This window comes from Nerophis lumbriciformis, linkage group LG24 (assembly GCF_033978685.3).
Source record: "Nerophis lumbriciformis linkage group LG24, RoL_Nlum_v2.1, whole genome shotgun sequence".
NCBI lineage: Eukaryota > Metazoa > Chordata > Actinopteri > Syngnathiformes > Syngnathidae > Nerophis > Nerophis lumbriciformis.
The window spans coordinates 35,640,906-35,660,000 of record NC_084571.2 but is presented as its reverse complement, the minus strand read 5'-3'; the positions used below and the strand labels follow the sequence as shown (position 1 = coordinate 35,660,000).

At 36.6% G+C, this 19,095-nt stretch overlaps 1 protein-coding gene across 1 annotated transcript; it reads right to left on the bottom strand.

Moving 5' to 3' along the window:
- Nucleotides 1-5,415: 5,415 nt before the first annotated feature.
- On the bottom strand, nt 5,416-17,679 carry LOC133620553 (LIM homeobox transcription factor 1-alpha). Its single transcript, XM_072916014.1, has 7 exons — nt 17,643-17,679; nt 17,233-17,465; nt 11,721-11,887; nt 11,563-11,640; nt 8,287-8,362; nt 8,027-8,185; nt 5,416-5,865 (listed from the first exon to the last, which is right to left on the bottom strand). The coding sequence occupies exons 1-7, from the start codon at nt 17,654-17,656 to the stop codon at nt 5,708-5,710; spliced, it is 885 nt and encodes a 294-aa protein (XP_072772115.1). The 5' UTR covers nt 17,657-17,679; the 3' UTR covers nt 5,416-5,707.
- Nucleotides 17,680-19,095: the final 1,416 nt, after the last annotated feature.

Sequence of the window (19,095 nt, the reverse complement as noted above, 5' to 3'; positions counted from 1 at the left end):
TTTTAGATTGTCGCTGAAGGCATCAAAATTATGAATGTACACATGTGGAGTTATGTACCTAACAAAAAAAAAAGGTGAAATAACTGAAAACGTGTTTTATAGTCTAGTTTCTTCAACATAGCCGCCCTTTGCTCTAATGACGGCTTTGCACACTCTTGGCATTCTCTCGATGAGCTTCACTGGAACCTGGAAGTCGAACTGTGCTTGCATAGCATGCAGAACGACCCCAGGCCTATGAACACAACTCCACTACACCCAAAGACAATGGGCATATACACAAACACACGTCTTCACCACTGCTTGATTCTCCTTCGGGGTGATGGACGGCTGAGTAGCGCTTTGTGGCAGCAGGCCAGCCTCCAGGGCCCCAACCCCCCCCCCCCTCTGTTGCGAATTGTTGTGATTATATGTAACATCTTTATGTGTGTTATGGCAAATTCGTTTTTTCCCCTTGGACTCAGTCTGGACCCCCTCCCGAGGGTCCAGCCTTTGACTGATATTTTTCACTCTTCCCCCCCTTTCCCAATATCACCTTTTTCCCCACCTTTTTTAAGGGGCGCCGTAAGTAGCTGTTCCGTCGGCGGTCCCGTCTTGTCTCCCTGTAACGTATGTCTGCTCTTAGTGGGACTGTGCCCAAAATTTCAGTTCTTATGTGTCTTGTACATGTTAAAGAATGGACAATAATAAAGCATCCTGAATCCTGAAGAGGTAGTCTGTTACGGCTCAATCACCCGCCGCCGCTCATTCCTCAGTGCGCTCCTCTGAGCACGCCTCTGGACACGCCCACGGGCGTTCCTCTCCAGCCGTGCCAATCAACGCACCTGACAATGATGAGGACGCCGCACACTATTTAGACCAGCGCGTCCTGAGTTCCAGTGCCAGAACGTAGCTCCTTGTGTGGTAGAGTAAGCCCACACATCTCTAGCTCTCCTTCCATGTGCCTACTTGCTCTTTGTCCTGGGCTTGACATTAAAGTGCATCCGGCAGTGGAGGCTCCTCTAAGGGGTCTTGGGGCACTAGGAGGTTAACCCCTTTACTACTGTTACCCCAGGTGTCCCTTGGCAAAGGCCTAGTACCTGACTGCCCCCTAGCCAGGGATACGGTGAAGACCTCAACGTGATAGATGTAAGAACCACCACAACGGCTGCGATGGCGGAAGAAGGCACCACCACATCCATGTGGGCCCGGTTATGGGGAAATAACAACCCAAGACCTCAACGGCCGGAGGATGATTGCTAACCCTATGGAGCATCACAACGGCTGCGATGGCAGAAGAAGGCTGCAGCAGAAAAGGGTCTCCAGTCGTCTTGGACTCCATGCCACTGGACCCTGACCCGGATTTGCCAAGGATCGTGTGGTGACTGTCTGTGCACCAGTCTCCCCACGTTAAACAAAGTCACGCACAGTTATCCTCCATAAAGGGATACCCCCCTACCAGGAGGATCGTCATACTCGCTTCGAGTGACCACCGATGATGATGACTTGCTCTCCATGTTTCCCCTCCTCTGTGCTCATTGCGTCGTGTCCTGTTTCGTCGTTCCGCAGCCTCTCTCCGTTCCCTGAATTCGAGCTGCGCGTCTCGTTTCCCTAGACTCCCCCTGGACTTTTTGCTGCCTCCCCCGGACCTCAATCTCCTGCTCACCATACTTGCCAACCCTCCCGATTTTTCCGGGAGACTCCCGAATTTCAGCGCCCCTCCCGAAAATCTCCCGGGGCAACCATTCTCCCGAATTTCTCCCGATTTTCACCCGGACAATAATATTAAGGGCATGCCGTGATGGCACTGCCTTTAGCGTCCTCTACAACCTGTCGTCGCGTCCGCTTTTTCTCCATACCAAACAGCGTGCCGGCCCAGTCACATGTTGTATGTGGCTTCTACGATCACACGTAAGTGAATGCCATACATACTTGGTCAACAGCTATACAGGTCACACTGAGGGTGGCCGTATAAACAACTTTAACACTGTCACAAACATGCGCCACACTGTGAACCCACACCAAACAAGAATGACAAACTCATTTCGGGAGAACATCCGTACTGTAACACAACATAAACACAACAGAACAAATACCCAGAATCTCTTGCAGCCCTAACTCTTCCGGGCTACAATATACACCCCCGCTACCACCAAACAACGCCCCTCCAACCCCACACACACACCTCAACCCCTGCCACCCCTCCCATCTCCCGAATTGGGAGGTCTCAGGGTTGGCAAGTATGCCCCGGACTACGACGACTAGCTTCTCGACCCCGATTCCGCCCCCTGGATCATCTGCCTGCCCCACGGACTTCCGTGTTCCTTCGCTCTTGACTATTGGTAACACACACCTCAGCTAAGCTACACACACAGTCTTAGTCTTGGATTTTGTCACACTCCATTTCTTTAGATTAGTTTATTAGTTAGTATTGTTTAGCATTATTATATATATATATATATATAATACATTATTGAACATTACCACCCCCTGGTGTCTGTTGCCGTCACTTCCCCTCAGCAAACATCACAAAAGGGTGGTTATTTTTGAAGAAACTAGAATATATATATATATATATATATATATATATATATATATATATATATATATATATATATATACATACATACATACATATATATATATATATATATATATATATATATATATATATATATATATATATATATATATATATATATATATATATATATATATAATACATTATTGAACATTACTGCCCCCTGGTGTCTGTTGCCGTCACTTCCCCTCAGCAAACACAACAAAAGGGCGGTTATTTTGAAGAAACTAGAATACAAAACATGTTTTCAGTTATTTCACCTTTTTTTTTTGTTAAGTACATAACTCCACATGTTTCATTCATAGTTGTGATGCCGTCAGTGACAATCTACAATGTAAATAGTCATGAAAATTAAAAAACCGCATTGTGTGTCCAAACTTTTGGCCTGTACTGTACTTGTTTATGACAGAAGAACGTACAAAATATCTACCTTACACTGTGTAACTTGAGCTGTCAGGGAAAGAAATGAGGGTAGATAGAGACTAGTTTATTATAACACTTTCACATTTGGAACTTTATATTGTCGATGGTTTTTTTTTTTACTTTTTTTTTTACTTCTTAGCTTTTTTTTTAGAATTTAATTATAAAAGAAAAAAGGAAAGTGTCTCGTACAACCCTGTCTCCGTATAAGACTCCTTAGAAGTGACCCTGTGGTGTAGTGGTGATCACATTATTATTTTGGTCTGGAATAATCCAGTCATGCTGCCAAGATGAAGACATAAAGGACGGCTGCTTCAGAAATGTGTAAATAAATATTCGACTACGCCTTATTTGTATCCAGTGTACTATCCTGGTTCGAGACTCAGGTAACGCAAACTTAAACGTACAAACCTGAGAGCAAGATTGTACTCACCGTCATTTTAAAGTATCGCCTCCGCTATATTACTATACTCACTCTTCATCCGAAAACAAACATAAAAGCATCTGTGGGGGAATTCACTCCTAGCAAGGAAAGAGAAGATCCTCTAAATGACAGGAGCGAGCGCTCTGTTTTTTTCAAGACTTACTGCAAAAACGCTGGTCCAAGATACTTTAAATGACAGAAGAGCTCTTCTGTTTTTAAGAACCTACTGCAAAGACACTACTCAAAGATCCTTTATACAACAGGAGCGCTCTGCTGTTTTTAGGAGTCTGCCAATGCCGCTAGTCCAAGATCCTTACCGATAGGAGCGAGTCTGCTGTTATTAAAAACCTGACAATATGTCTTGTCAAAGATCCTTTAAACGACAGGAGCGCTCTGCTGTTTTTAAAAGCCTGACGGTAACTCTTGTCAAAGATCCTGTAAACGACAGGAGCGCTCTGCTGTTTTTAGGAACCTGCCAATGCCGCTAGTCCAAGATACTTAACGACAGGAGCGATTCTGCTGTTTTTAAAAACCTGACAATATGTCTAGTCAAAGATCCTTTAAACGACAGGAGCGCGCTGCTGTTTTTTTTTTAAAACCTGACAATACGTCGAGTCAAAGATTCTTTAAATGACAGGAGCGTTCTGCTGTTTTAAGAACCTGCTGCCTAAAATGCTAGTCAAAGATTCTTTATACGACAGGAGTACTCTACCGCCAGTAACGCGAGTCCAAGATCCTTTACATAACGACCGTTTTTTCTGTCAAAGATCCTTTTTATGACCCGAGCGCTTTTATATTTTTAATAACCTGCCAATAATGCTAATCAAAGATCCTGTATATTACAGGAGCGCTCTGCTGTGTTCAAAAACCTGCCAAAAACACTAGTCAAAGATTATTCAAATGATAGGAGCACTTTACTGTTTTTAAAGACCTGCCAATAATGCTAGTCAAAGATCCTTTAAACGACAGGAGCGCTGTGCTGTTTTTAAAAACATGCCAATAATGCTCATCAAAGATATTCTGTATGAGAGGAGCGCTCTTCTGTTTTTACGAACATGCTGCCAACAATGCTAGTCGAAGATCCTTTAAACGACAGAAGTGTTCTGCTGTTTTCAAAAACCTGCCAATAACACTAGTCAAAGATCCTTTAAACAGCAGGAGCGCTCCGCTGTTTTTAAAAACCTGCCAATAATGCTCATCAAAAATATTCTATATGAGAGGAGCGCTCTTCTGTTTTTGAGAACCTGCTGTCAATAACGCTAGTCGAAGATCCTTTAAACGACAGAAGTGTTCTGCTGTTTTCAAAAACCTGCCAATAAAGCGAATCAAAGATTTTTTAGACGACAGGAGCGCTCTGCTGTTTTCAAAAACCTGCCAAAAATTCTAGTCAAAGATCCTTTAAACGACAGGAGCGCTCTGCTGTTTTCAAAAACCTGCCAATAACGCTAGTCAAAGATCCTTTAGACGACAGGAGCCCTCTGTTGTTTTCAAAAACCTGCCAAAAATTCTAGTCAAAGATCCTTTAGACGACAGGCGTGCTCTGCTGTTTTCAAAAACCTGCCAAAAATTCTAGTCAAAGATCCTTTAAACGACAGGAGCGCTCTGCTGTTTTCAAAAATCTGCCAATAGTGCTAGTCGAAGATCCTTTAAACGACAGAAGTGCTCTGCTGTTTTCAAAAACCTGCCAATAAAGCGAATCAAAGATTTTTTAGACGACAGGAGCGCTCTGCTGTTTTCAAAAACCTGCTAATAATGCTAGTCAAAGATCCTTTAGACGACAGGCGCGCTCTGCTGTTTTCAAAAACCTGCCAAAAATTCTAGTCAAAGATCCTTTAGACGACAGGCGCGCTCTGCTGTTTTCAAAGACCTGCTAATAATGCTAGTCAAAGATCCTTTATACGACAGGAGCTCTGTGTTGTTTTCACAACCTGCCAATAACGTTAATCAAATATCTTTTATATGACAGGAGAACTCTTCTGTTTTTAAGAATTTTCTGCCTAACATTCCAGTCAAAGACCCTCTATACTGCAAAAACACGAGTCAAAGATCATCTATGTTGTTATTATGAATGTTTGGCGTGTCTTTTTGAAAGTGCAATGTTTTCTTCCACGTGACATAAATGCCACAAAAGAAAAGAGTCTCTGGTTCCAGCAAGGGATTGTGGTCCAGGAAGGGGATGACGGCAACTAATCTTTCCTTGACTTTGGTCGGGTCTTGGTTTTTTTTTCTTTTCCGTCAGGCACGTGGACGGACACCCTGCCGCTAGCTGCATCTGTGAGGTGTTGGAGGCGGAGACTTTGTAAAGGTCACGAGGTGAAGTAGGAGTTTTGCATGGAGTAGAGACGGTCGATGGGGTTCCCCACTCGCCCCGCCAGGAGGCCGCCCTCCCCGCTGGCCAGGAGACAGTCGCCGAGGTGACCCAGGCTTCCGTCGCTGTCCAGGTCGTGGAACACCGCCTCGGAGTCTGCCAGAGGAGTGATATTACAGCGATATCATCGCTCGCTGAGTCAGCACTTGCCAAATAAGTCTGATACTCTGATATATTTATATCGGATAATTCAGTGTAGTAGAAGCTCTATATACATGTGATCTTACTACTACCTCTAATAATGTTCAGACATTATTTACAGTATATGTTTATTTTAAGAATATATATCAGGATATCATATACATACTGTACAGTATATATATACCTGTATATGTAATTATATTAGTAAAATATTATTTTAAATATATACATTTATGTATTTAAAATGTATATTTTTTTAATCATTTCTTAATATGATAAATTTACAGTATATGTTTATTTTAAGAAAAAATAATAATATATATATATATTCTTAAATCTATACTCTTAAACTATCATATATAATTATAATATACTGTATTATTAAAATATTACTTATAACATATATTTTTGTTTATTTTGTGCATTTATTCATTTATTGATCAAATAAATGATTTACAGTATATGTTTAATTTTAAGAATACATATATATACATACACACAAATACATAATTATAATATACTGTATTATTAAAATATTACTTTAAATTAATGTTTATTGTGTGCATTTATTCATTTATTGATCAAATAAATTTACAGTATATGTTTAATAAAATTAAAAAAAATGTATATATATATATATATAACCATCATGTATATAATTATGATATGGTGTATTATTAAAATATGACTTTAAATGTATATTCATTGTGTGCATGTATTAATTTCTTGATAAAATAAGTTATTTAGAGTACATGTTTAATTTTAAGAATATATATCAATATATCATATAATTGTATGTATACAATTATTGTGTTTATTTATTAATTTCTTAATAATATGAATTATTTACAGTATGTTTATCTTTAAGAATATATATCAGTGATAATATCACCATATATATACATATATATATATATATATATATATATATATATATATATATATATATATATATATATATATATATATATATATATATATATGTATATATATGTGTGTGTGTGTGTGTACATATACACATTTATTGTGTGGATTTATTCATTTCTTAATAAAATTTATTATTTACAGTATGTTTAACTAAGAACATATCCCAGTGATAATATCACTACATCATATATATATATATATATATATATATATATATATATATATATATATATATATATATATATATATATATATATATATATATATATATATATATATATATATATATATAATTATAATTATAATATATATATATATATATATATATATATATATATATAATTATAATTAAAATATACATATATATATAATTATAATAAAAAAATAAAAAATAAATATATTTACTGTGTGTATTGATTTCTTCATAAAATACACACACATACATTTATTATTGTTACATATGTTTATCATACATATCTAATTATAATATATTAATAAAATATTACTTTAAATATATACATTTATTGTATGTATTTATCCATTTCTTCATCAAATAAATCACTGTCCATGTTTAATTTTAAGAATATATATCCGTAAATCACATACATGTAATTATAATATGTTACTAAAATGTTACTTTAAATACATACATTTCTTCATAAAACATTACCGTATGTGTTTAATTTTAAGAATATATATCATCATAGCATAGACCGTATAAAAAAATACAACATATCAGTGAAATATTACTTAAAATATATATCGCGTGTATTTATTTATTGATTTGTTAATCAAACCACTTGAAAGGTGTTATATAAATCCAAGTTATTATTAATATAATTATTATTATTGTATAAATTTCCTCAGTTTTTTTATTGGCAAATTAAAAATATTAAAAACATAATATGGCAATATATATATTAAAAATGAAAATCTTTTATTCAAAAAATTATATATATAATATAATAATTCTAGTATTAATAAATGTGCAGAAAAAAAAAGTTTTAATGTAAAATGCACTGTTTTCATACTGTTTACTATTATTATTATGATATGTATTTTGGTCCTCAACATCGGAAAGCCTGTTTTTAAAAAAAAAGTTTTCAAAAAGATATTAAGTAGATAGTTTTGATCATGCACTAGTTGCTCAGGTGTAGCACATATAGTGGGTTTGACCCTGTGGTCTTACCATAGGGATGGAGCCCCTCGTTGTTCAGCTGAGGTGGAGTAAGGCCGTGTCTGAAGGGCTCCCCTCCGTAGATGTTGGGGTCCAGGGTGAGGAGCTGCTGTCTGGGCAGAGAAGCGTACCCCAGCATGCCGTCCATGCCATGGCTGCTGGAGCCATCTGAGTCACAAACACCAAACGTTACACCTCAAGCACCTGCCACGGAACTCGCTCCTCACCTTCGCTGTCGTCGTTGCTTTGGCGACCCCCTCGGTTTCCCCCCCTCCTGGCCCCCCCCAGTTGTTCCTGTTCCTGCTGCTGCTGTTGCTGTTGCTGCTGCCTGCGGGCGATCTTCTTCATCTGACACGCACAAAACACATGGATGCATTGGACTGTACACGCCTCACATCTCATCTTCTGCAGGCACAATACTGCAGAGAATAACCTTGGGCATGCTTTAGAGTAGTCCGTGTGCAGCTTGTGTGGCAGTAGAGATTTACTGGCCACTGAAAATGAGTCAATACACAATATTGTAGGGTTGTCCCGATACCGATACCAAAATATATTTCAATACTTTTCGATACTTTTCTAAAAAAAAATAAAAGGGGACCACAAAAAATGACATTATTGGCTTTATTTTAACCAAAAATATTCCGGTACATTAAACATATGTTTATTATTGCAATTTTGTCCTTAAATAAAATATTGTCTCAACTCTTGCCTTGGCAATTATTTTGACTCGGGGGGCCAAATTGTGTCTGGGGCCGGTATATCTATCTAAAGAAATATATATATATATATATATATATATATATATATATATATATATATATATATATATATATATATATATATATATGCATACATATATATGTATATACACACATATATATATATATATATATATATATATATATATATATATATATATATATATATATATATATATATATATATATATATATACATATATATGTATACACACACATATATATACATATATATATGTATATATATATACATACAAATATATATATATACATATAAATATATATATACACACATATATATACATATATATATACATATATATGTATATATATGTGTATATATATATATATATATATGTATATATATATATATATATATATATATATATATATACATACATATATATATATATATATATATATATATATATATATATATATATATATATATACATATATATATATATATACACACATATATATATATATATATATATATATATATATATATATATATATATATATATATATATATATATATATATATATATATATATATATATATATATATATATATATATATATATATATATATATATATATATGTATATATATATATATATATATATATATATATATATACTAGTGTTGTCCGGATACTAGTGTTGTCTGGATACCAATATTTTGGTACCACTACAAAAATTATTTCGATACTTTTCGACACTTTTCTAAATAAAGGGGACCACAAAAAATGGCATTATTTGTCATGATCCGTGGTCCGGATCATGTTTTGTCATTTTCTGTTGGTTTTGGACTCCCTTAGTTCCTGTTTGTGCACCTCTGGGTTTGTTTTAGTTTCCATGAGGATTGATTGGGTTCACCTGCCTCTGGTTAGTGGTCGGCACGCTCACCTGTGGTCGACCACTAATCAGAGAGCTATTTATTCACCTCTCTCGCCACACTCGTCATGGCTTCTTTGCTTTTACTGTGCGCAACCTGCTATGTGAGTATTTGTCTTCTAGTCTATGCTAAGTGGTAGCCTTAGCTTCCAGTGCGATCTGCACGTTGTTCCTTCGGCTTGTTTTCTGTTTTTGGTGCTTCTTTGATTTTCGAGGAATAAATCATGTTCCTACCTGCAAGTCTTGTCCGGAGTGGTCCGTTTGCATCCCGGGGGAACAAACCTCGCAGCAAGCTGCGTCCCCCCGCAGGTAACATTATTGGCTTTATTTTAACAAAAAAAATCTTACGGTACATTAAACATATGTTTGTTATTGCAATTTTGTCCTTAAATACAACAATAAACAATAAAGGTTTATTTGAAATAGGGACAGATACAGAAACATAGATATCTGAAACAGTTATCCAATGTATGCATCATAGTGTTTGTAGCCAAAGCTAATTCACCACACTTGTCCCCAACAACAACAACAACAACAACAACAACAACACAGATCTAACATCATTAAAAATAGGAAAATGAAAAGAATAAGGCAAAGAGGAGTCGATAATGATAGTAATAATACAGACAAAGTGCAAACTAGATAAAAGCCAATAATAATAATAATTAAAGCTGCAAGCAGCGATGGAAGGTGACCGGTTTTTAGGTGACCGGTTTTTACAAAAATTTTGTTTTGAAGGGGGAATAGCAAACTTCCTGTTGATTTTTGCTGGGGGTTGTCAATTCATGAAATGTAGGTCTAAGTGAGACCTACATAGAGGTTTCTGTTTCATGTCTCTCCGACCTTCCCAGTGGGAGTTACAGGCAGTTTTGTCATTTTTTTCTTCCGAGGAGCAGTTTTTTCTGCGTTATATTCAAAAATTGCGCTAGAGCGCAATTTTGAGATTTGAGGTTAGGTTTTTTTTATTAGATCCCAATTTTTGCCAGTCCTGATGTGTGTGTTCAGTTTGGTGAGTTTTGAAGCGTGTTAAGGGGGTCAAATTACAGCTCAAAGAGGCAAAAGTTACTGTTTTTAGTACTTTTTTGTCTTGAAGGGGGAATTGCCAACTTCCTGTTGATTTTTGCCCGAGAACATACTATTATGAAATCTAGGTCTAAGTCACACCTACATAAAGGTTTTTGTTTCATGTCTCTCCGACCTTCCTAGTGGGAGTTACAGGCAGTCTAGTTTTTTTTTTCCGTAGGGGACGCTAGAGCGCAATTTTGAGTTTTGAGGTTTGGTTTTTTGATAAAAAGTTTTGCCGTATATTACTGATGTGTGTGTGTAAAATTTGGTGAGTTTTGAAGTATGTTAAGGGGGTCAAATTACAGCGCAAAGTTGCGGAAGAATAATAATAATAAAGAATAAAACCTTACAAATTCAATAGGTCCTTATGTCTCATTGGGAGTCCTTTTGCAATGGGCCATGCGGGCCCTAATAATAATTAAAGCTGCAAGCAGCGATGGACGGGACCGACTTTGAGAGCTCATAAAATCCAAACCGGAGCAGTAATTAAAACTCTTTCATCAACTTTTAATCAGAAGGGTTCAATCTCTCTCCTGTGCTAATTTGAAGCCGACACAACAAACGCGCTCGGAGGAGATAATGTTTGAAAAAAGGTGACTGTTTTTACACAACTTTTGTTTTGAAGGGGGAACTGCAAACTTCCTTTTGATTTTTGCTGGGGGTTGTCAGTGTATGGGGGGGGGGGACGGTACTTTTTAGAGGCGAATATGATTGATTAGTATCGCGGTACTATACTAGTACCGATATACCATACAACCCTACAATATTGTCTAAATATCTGGCATTACGAGTGAGTAGCAAGATGATCGTGATATTGAAGTGTTACCTTGGCCCTCTGGTTTTGAAACCACACCTGCACCACCCGTACCGTGAGCCCCGTCTCGGCCGCCAGCGTCTCTCTCACCTGCACGTTGAAGAGTGGAACATATTAGCGGAGGACAAAGTGGTATGGACTTTTGGTGTGTTTGTCAGTGTGCCACTCACTTTACGGCAGGGTTTGGCAGACACTTCGAACGAGGCCTTGAAAGCCCGCCGCTGCTGCGTGGTCAAGATGGTGCGCGGCCGCTTGGAGCGCTTGTGCTCCTTGCCTTCGTCGCCACCTTTGCCCCCGCCTGAGCCCACGCCGCCGCCGTCGTCATCCTCGCTTTTGACTGAGCAGGCAATAATAACGGTCAGAACAGCCGATATGACGACAACAGGTCTTTAGTGTCCTTGAGGGGGGGGGCAGTGTGGTAGACTAGACCAGGGATTTTTTAAGTGTCACCTCAGAAAAAGTACCACCATAATGACCATCAACAAAACATAGTAGCGTGGTAGGCTTAAATATTCATTAAAAACAAGGCAGAGATTTTATTTAACAAATGTATTCAATATTTTTGCACACAGTTTGAACAGTAACACTGTATTTGAATATTTAACCAAATGAGGCAATTCCTGAAAAAAATTGCGTGTGAACGCTCCTATGCTGAAGTTGAACTGAAATGCTGAAAGATTGTGGTATGAATGTAAGAATAGTTTGAATGTTGGAATGGTTTGAATGTTGAAAAGTTTACATTTCCAGGAAAACTGGAATTTGGTTTGGAACTTGGGAAAGTGTTAGTTTGAATGTCCAGGATGAGTGGAATGTGTTGATGTTGGAATGGTTTGAATAGGTTGAAACATGTGGGAATTGTGCAACCTGGAAAATTTATTTCAATTAGAACTTCCTGGAATTTTGGGAAAAGCGGGATTTTTTTGGAAAATGATGATTAAGAGCATAAATGTCCTTAATGAGCTGAATTGGTTGTTGTTGGAATTGTTGTAAATTGTAAATGTAAGGTTGTAAATAAGGTTAGAAATAAAAAAAACAGGAATTCCTGGAAATGTATTGAATGTAGAAAAAAGGTTGTTTAAATTTCCAGGATGAGTTGAATGTGGAATAGTTTGAATCTGTTAAAAAATGTGGGAATTGTGCAACTTGGAAAAATGTACCATTCACATACCAATGGGAACTTCCTGGAAATTTGGGAATTTTGGGAAAAGCGGGATTTAAAAAAAAAAAAAGATGATCAAGAGATAAATGTCCTGAATGAGCTGAATTGGTTGGCGTTGGAATTGTTTAAATCGGTCAAGTAATGTTGAAAAAGTAACAGTTTTTTAATTGAGAAATGGTATTACGGAATTTCGGGAAAACCGGGAATTTTTCAAGTTACTAAACCAATTCGGTTTTTTGTCCTGACTAAGAGGAATGTTTTCACAGCGGAACGGTTGGAATGGGTTGGAAAATGAAAAAAGAAGTCATCGCACTAAAAAAGGTTGTATATAAGGTTAGAAAAAAACAAACAGGAATTCCTGGAAATTTATTGAACGTGGAAAATTGTTTACATTTCCAGGATGAGTTGAATGTGTTGAAGGTGGAATAGTTTGAATCGGTTAAAATGTGGGAATTGTGCAACTTGGAAAAATGTACCATTCACATACCAATGGGAACTTCCTGGAAATTTGGGAATTTGGGGAAAAGCGGGATTTCTTTGAAAATTATGATTAAGAGCATAAATGTCCTGAATGAGCTGAATTGGTTGGTGTTGGAATTGTTTAAATCGGTCAAGTAATGTTGAAGTAGTAACAATTTTTTAATTGAGATAAGGTATTACGGAATTTCGGGAAAACCGGGAATTTTACAAGTTGCTAAACCAACTTGTTTTTTTGTCCTGACTAAGAGGGATGTTTTGACAGTGGAACGGTTTAAATGGGTTGGAAAATGAAAAAAGTTGTAAATAAGGTTAGGGGAAAAAAACAGGAATTCCTGGAAATGTATTGGACGTGGAAAAAAGGTTGTTTAAATTTCCAGGGTGAGTTGAATGTGTTGAAGGTGGAATAGTTTGAATCAATTGAAAAATTTGGGAATTGTGCAACTTGGAAAAATGTACCATTCACATACCAGTGGGAACTTACTGGAAATTTGGGAATTTTGGGAAAAAGCGGGATTTTCTATTAAATGATTACGAGCATGAATATCCTGAATGAGCTGAATTGGTTGTTGTTGGAATTGTTTAAATCAGTCAACTAATGTTGAAGTAGTAACAGTTTTTTAAATGACAAATGGTATTCCAGAATTTCGGGAAAACCGGGAATTTTACAAGTTGCTAAACCAAATTGTTTTTTTGTCATGACTAAGAGGGATGTTTTGACAGTGGAATGGTTCAAATGGGTTGAAAAATGTGAAAGGAGTCATCGCACTAAAAAAGGTTGCAAAAAAACTGGAATTCCTGGAAATTTGTTGAGGTGGAAAAAAAGGTTGTTTGAATTTCCAGGATGAATTGAATGTGTTGAAGTTGGAATGGTTTGAATCGGTTGAAAAATGTAGGAATTGTGGACTTTTGAAAAATGGATAATTAATTTTGAATAGGGAAAATGTCCCTAAAACTGGGAACTCCAGGAAATCCTGGAATTTTTTTTGGAATTGTTGAAGGAATGCACACAATTCCTGAACAGGCTGAGTATTTTGAAGTTGGAACGGTTTGAATCAGATAAAAAAATGTGGGAATTGTGGAACTTTGAAAAACGTCCCATTCATTTCAATGGGAATTTCATGGAAATTTTGGAATTCGGGTAAAGCGGGAATTTTCTGAAAATGATTAGGAGCGTGAATGTCCTGAATGTGCTGAATTGGTTGTTGTTGGAATTGTTTAAATCGGTCAAGTAATGTTGAAGTAGTAACCGGTTTTTAATAGAGAAAAGCGCTATATAAATATAATTCACTTCACTTCACTGAGATACTAACTCAATTACATTTTTGGGAGAAGTAGTTTGTAACTATAACTAATTACTTTTTGAAGGTAAGCTAACCAACACTGCATACGCATTAACTGTAAATGTTTCATATAGGTATGTTAAGTGCTAGTTTAACGATATCAACACAATATTTCAACTAGTTCTCAATAATTAAACAAAAGCAAAAATGACTATGTGGAGGGACATGTTGCCAGCGCTGCCTGCAGGAGCAAAGGTCACCGCCTCTGTCCATGGTGCTGAGGACAGAGCACCATCGGACGGGGGGCATGGCAGTGTTGACGGCGAGACACAGCTGGCGGGTGATTAGATTTCACAGGTGGTACGTGTTAATCTAACCATCTGTTGTCTTATAACAGTAAGCGGCCGGGAGCAGGAGAAGAGAGAGGATACGGACGTGACTGAAAAGTCACGTTCTGGGGGGAGAAAGCCTTTGAAAAAAAACTATATCCATTAAAACCTTTGTTAAAAACTGCTAGGAAGCGACTTCCACAGACTACTTACTACTCGTTTAAATCCTTCGCTTTTTGCCCTCAAAGTCCTTTTTGTGTCTCGGGAAATATCCCCCGAGTTTATAAACATTAACCCAAAAAAAAAATATTTTGAGAAAGTAGAAATATCAACACATCACTGAAAATGGTTTTTTTTGGGAGGGTCAATAGCCTTTGGGTGCATATGTCAGGGGTCAACTAAAAATGTGACCTCTGACCTGGTGTGGTTGATCAAAAAAGGGCGTTCTATGAGGCTAAAGGCCAAGGCGCTCCAGTTCTTTGCTTTGTGCACTGGCACAAAAAAAGGGTCTTTCTCCAAAACCGTTCCCACAAAGTTGGAAGCATTGAATTGTTCAAAAAGGATACCTTCGGCCTTTGGTCATTTCCAGGAGTTATCTCACCCTCTGAGAAGTTTTACTAATGTTTTCCAATGTTGTAAAAATGTGTACAATAAATATTACATTTCAACATTTCTGTCAACGAAGATTTGCGTCAGCCTGCGTCACACAGTAATTTTGATAGTAGGCTAATATAGCTAATATAGACACTTACATCATGTGTTGTCTTCATTATAACACTTATATAAGACTTTTAAAGTCATTTTGATAGTAGGTTAATATAGCTAATTAGACACGTACATCATGTGTTGCCATCATTATAACACTTATATAAGACTTTTAAAGTCATTTTGATAGTAGGCTAATGTAGGTAATATCGACACGTACATCATGTGTTGTCTTCATAATAACGCTTATATAAGACTTTTAAAGTATTTTTGATAGTAGGCCAATGTAGGTAATATAGACACTTACATCATGTGTTGTCTTCATTATATCACTTACTGGATATAGGACTTTTAAAGTAATTTTGATAGTAGGCTAATATAGACACTTACATCATGTGTTGTCTTCATTACATCACTTATATAAGACTTTTAAAGACATTTTGATAGTAGGCTAATATAGCTAATTAGACACGTACATCGTGTGTTGCCATCATTATAACATTTATATATGACTTTTAAAATCATTTTGATAGTAGGCTAATATAGCTAATTAGACATTTACATCATGTGTTGCCATCATTATAACACTTTTATAAGACTTTTAAAGTCGTTTTGATAGTAAGCTAATATAGCTAACATAGACACTTACATCATGTGTTGCCTTCATTATAACACATAAGACTTTTAAAGTTGTTTTGATAGTAGGCTAATATAGCTATTATAGACACTTAAATCATGTGTTGTCTTCATTATAACACTTATATAAGACTTTTAAAGTCATTTTGATAGTAGGCTAATATAGCTAATATATACACTTACATCATGTGTTTCCATCATCATAACACTTATATAAGACTTTTAAAGTTGTTTTGATAGTAGGCTAATATAGCTAATTTTGACACTTACATCATGTGTTGCCATCATTATAACACTTATTTATATAAGACTTTTAAAGTCATTTTGATAGTAGGCTAATATAGCTAATTAGATATTTACATCATGTGTTGCCATCATTATAACACTTATTTAAGACTTTTAAAGTCATTTGATAGTAGGCTAATATAGCTAATTAGACATTTACATCATGTGTTGCCATCATTATAACACTTATATAAGACTTTTAAAGTCATTTGATAGTAGGCTAATATACTGTAGCTAATTAGACATGTACATCATGTGTTGCCATCATTATAACACTTATATAAAAATTTAAAAGTCATTTTAATAGTAGGCTAATATAGCTAATATAGACACTTACATCATGTGTTGCCTTCATTATAACACTTATATAAGACTTTTAAAGTCATTTTGATAGTAGGCTAATATAGCTAATATAGACACTTACGTCATGTGTTGTCTTCATTATAACACTTATATAAGACTTTTAAAGTCATTTTGATAGTAGGCTAATATAGACACTTACAATATGGGTTGCCATCATTATAACACTTATATAAGACTCTACATGTTTTGCAGCTACAGACGATTACTTTTTTCTATTTGTGGTCCAATATGGCTCTTTCAACATTTTGGGTTGACGACCCCTGGTGGAGGGGCTTGACGATTGGCAGAAAAATATTGAAGTTTGTATTTCCTGTATCGTCGGAGCATGCAGCGACCCCTGGTGTCGGTCGTGTTCATTCAATTCCACACACAACGCGGAGGAAGAGAACACCGGTTGCACACGGACTACTCTAAAGCATATGGCTGAAATACTACTTGATCCCACCTGATTCAGTGGGCGCCGGGCTGATGGCGGCCAGCATCTCCCTCTCCTTCTCGTAGTCCATGCGGCACAGCAGCTGGCCTTCCTTCAGCACGAACTCGTCGCCTCGCTGCAGCCGGCGCTCGCACTCGCAGCAGCTGAAGCAGCCCAGGTGGTACACCTGGCCCAGCACGCGCATGATCAGCTCCGAGCGGCCGATCCCCTGCAGGCAGGCGCTGCACTTCCTCACAAACAGCCTGAAACACACACACACACACACACACACACACACACACACACACACACACACACACACACACACACACACACACACACACACACACACACACACACACACACACACACACACACACACACACACATTATTGTATGTGTTACTTTCTGTCAATGCCTTTGCACCTGTCAATGTTTACTTTTGTATGCACATCAAATCAACAAAAAATCCTGACTTTGGAGCAATGTTCACAGACTCTAGTACAGTGGTTCTTAACCTGGGTTCGATGGAACCCTAGGGGTTCGGTGAGTCAGCCTCAGGGGTTTGGTGGAGGTCAAGACACACCCGAAAAACATTTTGTTTTTCACTAAAGAAGGGTTCGGTGAATGCGAATATGAAAACGGTGGGGTTCGGTACTTCCAACAAGGTTAAGAACCACTGTACTAGAGTCTGTGAACATTGCTCCAAAGTCAGGATTTTTTGTTGATATAATGTGCATACAAAAGTAAACATTGATAAAACAAGACGGCAGCTAAAGAAGGACTTTCCTGTTCATCCCCGAAAAAAAAAAAACGCCAGCTGACTTTTGTCATAATTTTACCAAGTAAAATTCAGATTATTATTATAATATTGCCAACATTTTTCGAGTAAAATTACGACTCTTTTCATAAAATTCGCAAACTGTTAAGCTTTTCTAGTAAAAATGCGACTGTTATTCAGTAAAATTCCAACTTTTATCATTATATTGCACAAATGTTCAGTTTTTCTTGTAAAATTTTGACTTGCGTTGAGTAAAATTAAGACTTTTATCATAATGATAGAGGTCGGCATTTTTCGGAGGTCTCAAGAAGGCAAAAAATACTAGAATGAGTGTGTGTTTTTGCATTTCTACCCTTCTTGAGACATCAACAAGGAAAAATACCGTCCATGTGAGGACCGGTGAACAAGTTAGGACCAAAAATCATGGTCCCAATACGGAAAACCATTGCATCTAATAGAGAGTCAAATACTAGAGTCTGTGAACATTGCTCCAAAGTCAGGATTTTTTGTTGATATAATGTGCATACAAAAGTAAACATTGATAAAACAAGACGGCAGCTAAAGAAGGACTTTCCTGTTCATCCCCGAAAAAAAAAACGCCAGCTGACTTTTGTCATAATTTTACCAAGTAAAATTCAGATTATTATTATAATATTGCCAACATTTTTCGAGTAAAATTACGACTCTTTTCATAAAATTTGCAAAATGTTAAGCTTTTCTAGTAAAAATGCGACTGTTATTCAGTAAAACTCCAACTTTTATCATTATATTGCACAAATGTTCAGTTTTTCTTGTAAAATTTTGACTTGCGTTGAGTAAAATTAAGACTTTTATCATAATAATAGAGGTCGGCATTTTTCGGAGGTCTCAAGAATGCAAAAAATACTAGAATGAGTGTGTGTGTGTTCTTGTATTTCTACCCTTCTTGAGACATCAAAAGAAAAATACCGTCCATGTGAGGACCGGTGAACAAGTTAGGACCGAAAATCATGGTCTCAATACGGAAAACCATTGCATCTAATAGAGAGCCAAATACTAGAGTCTGTGAACATTGCTCCAAAGTCAGGATTTTTTGTTGATATAATGTGCATACAAAAGTAAACATTGATAAA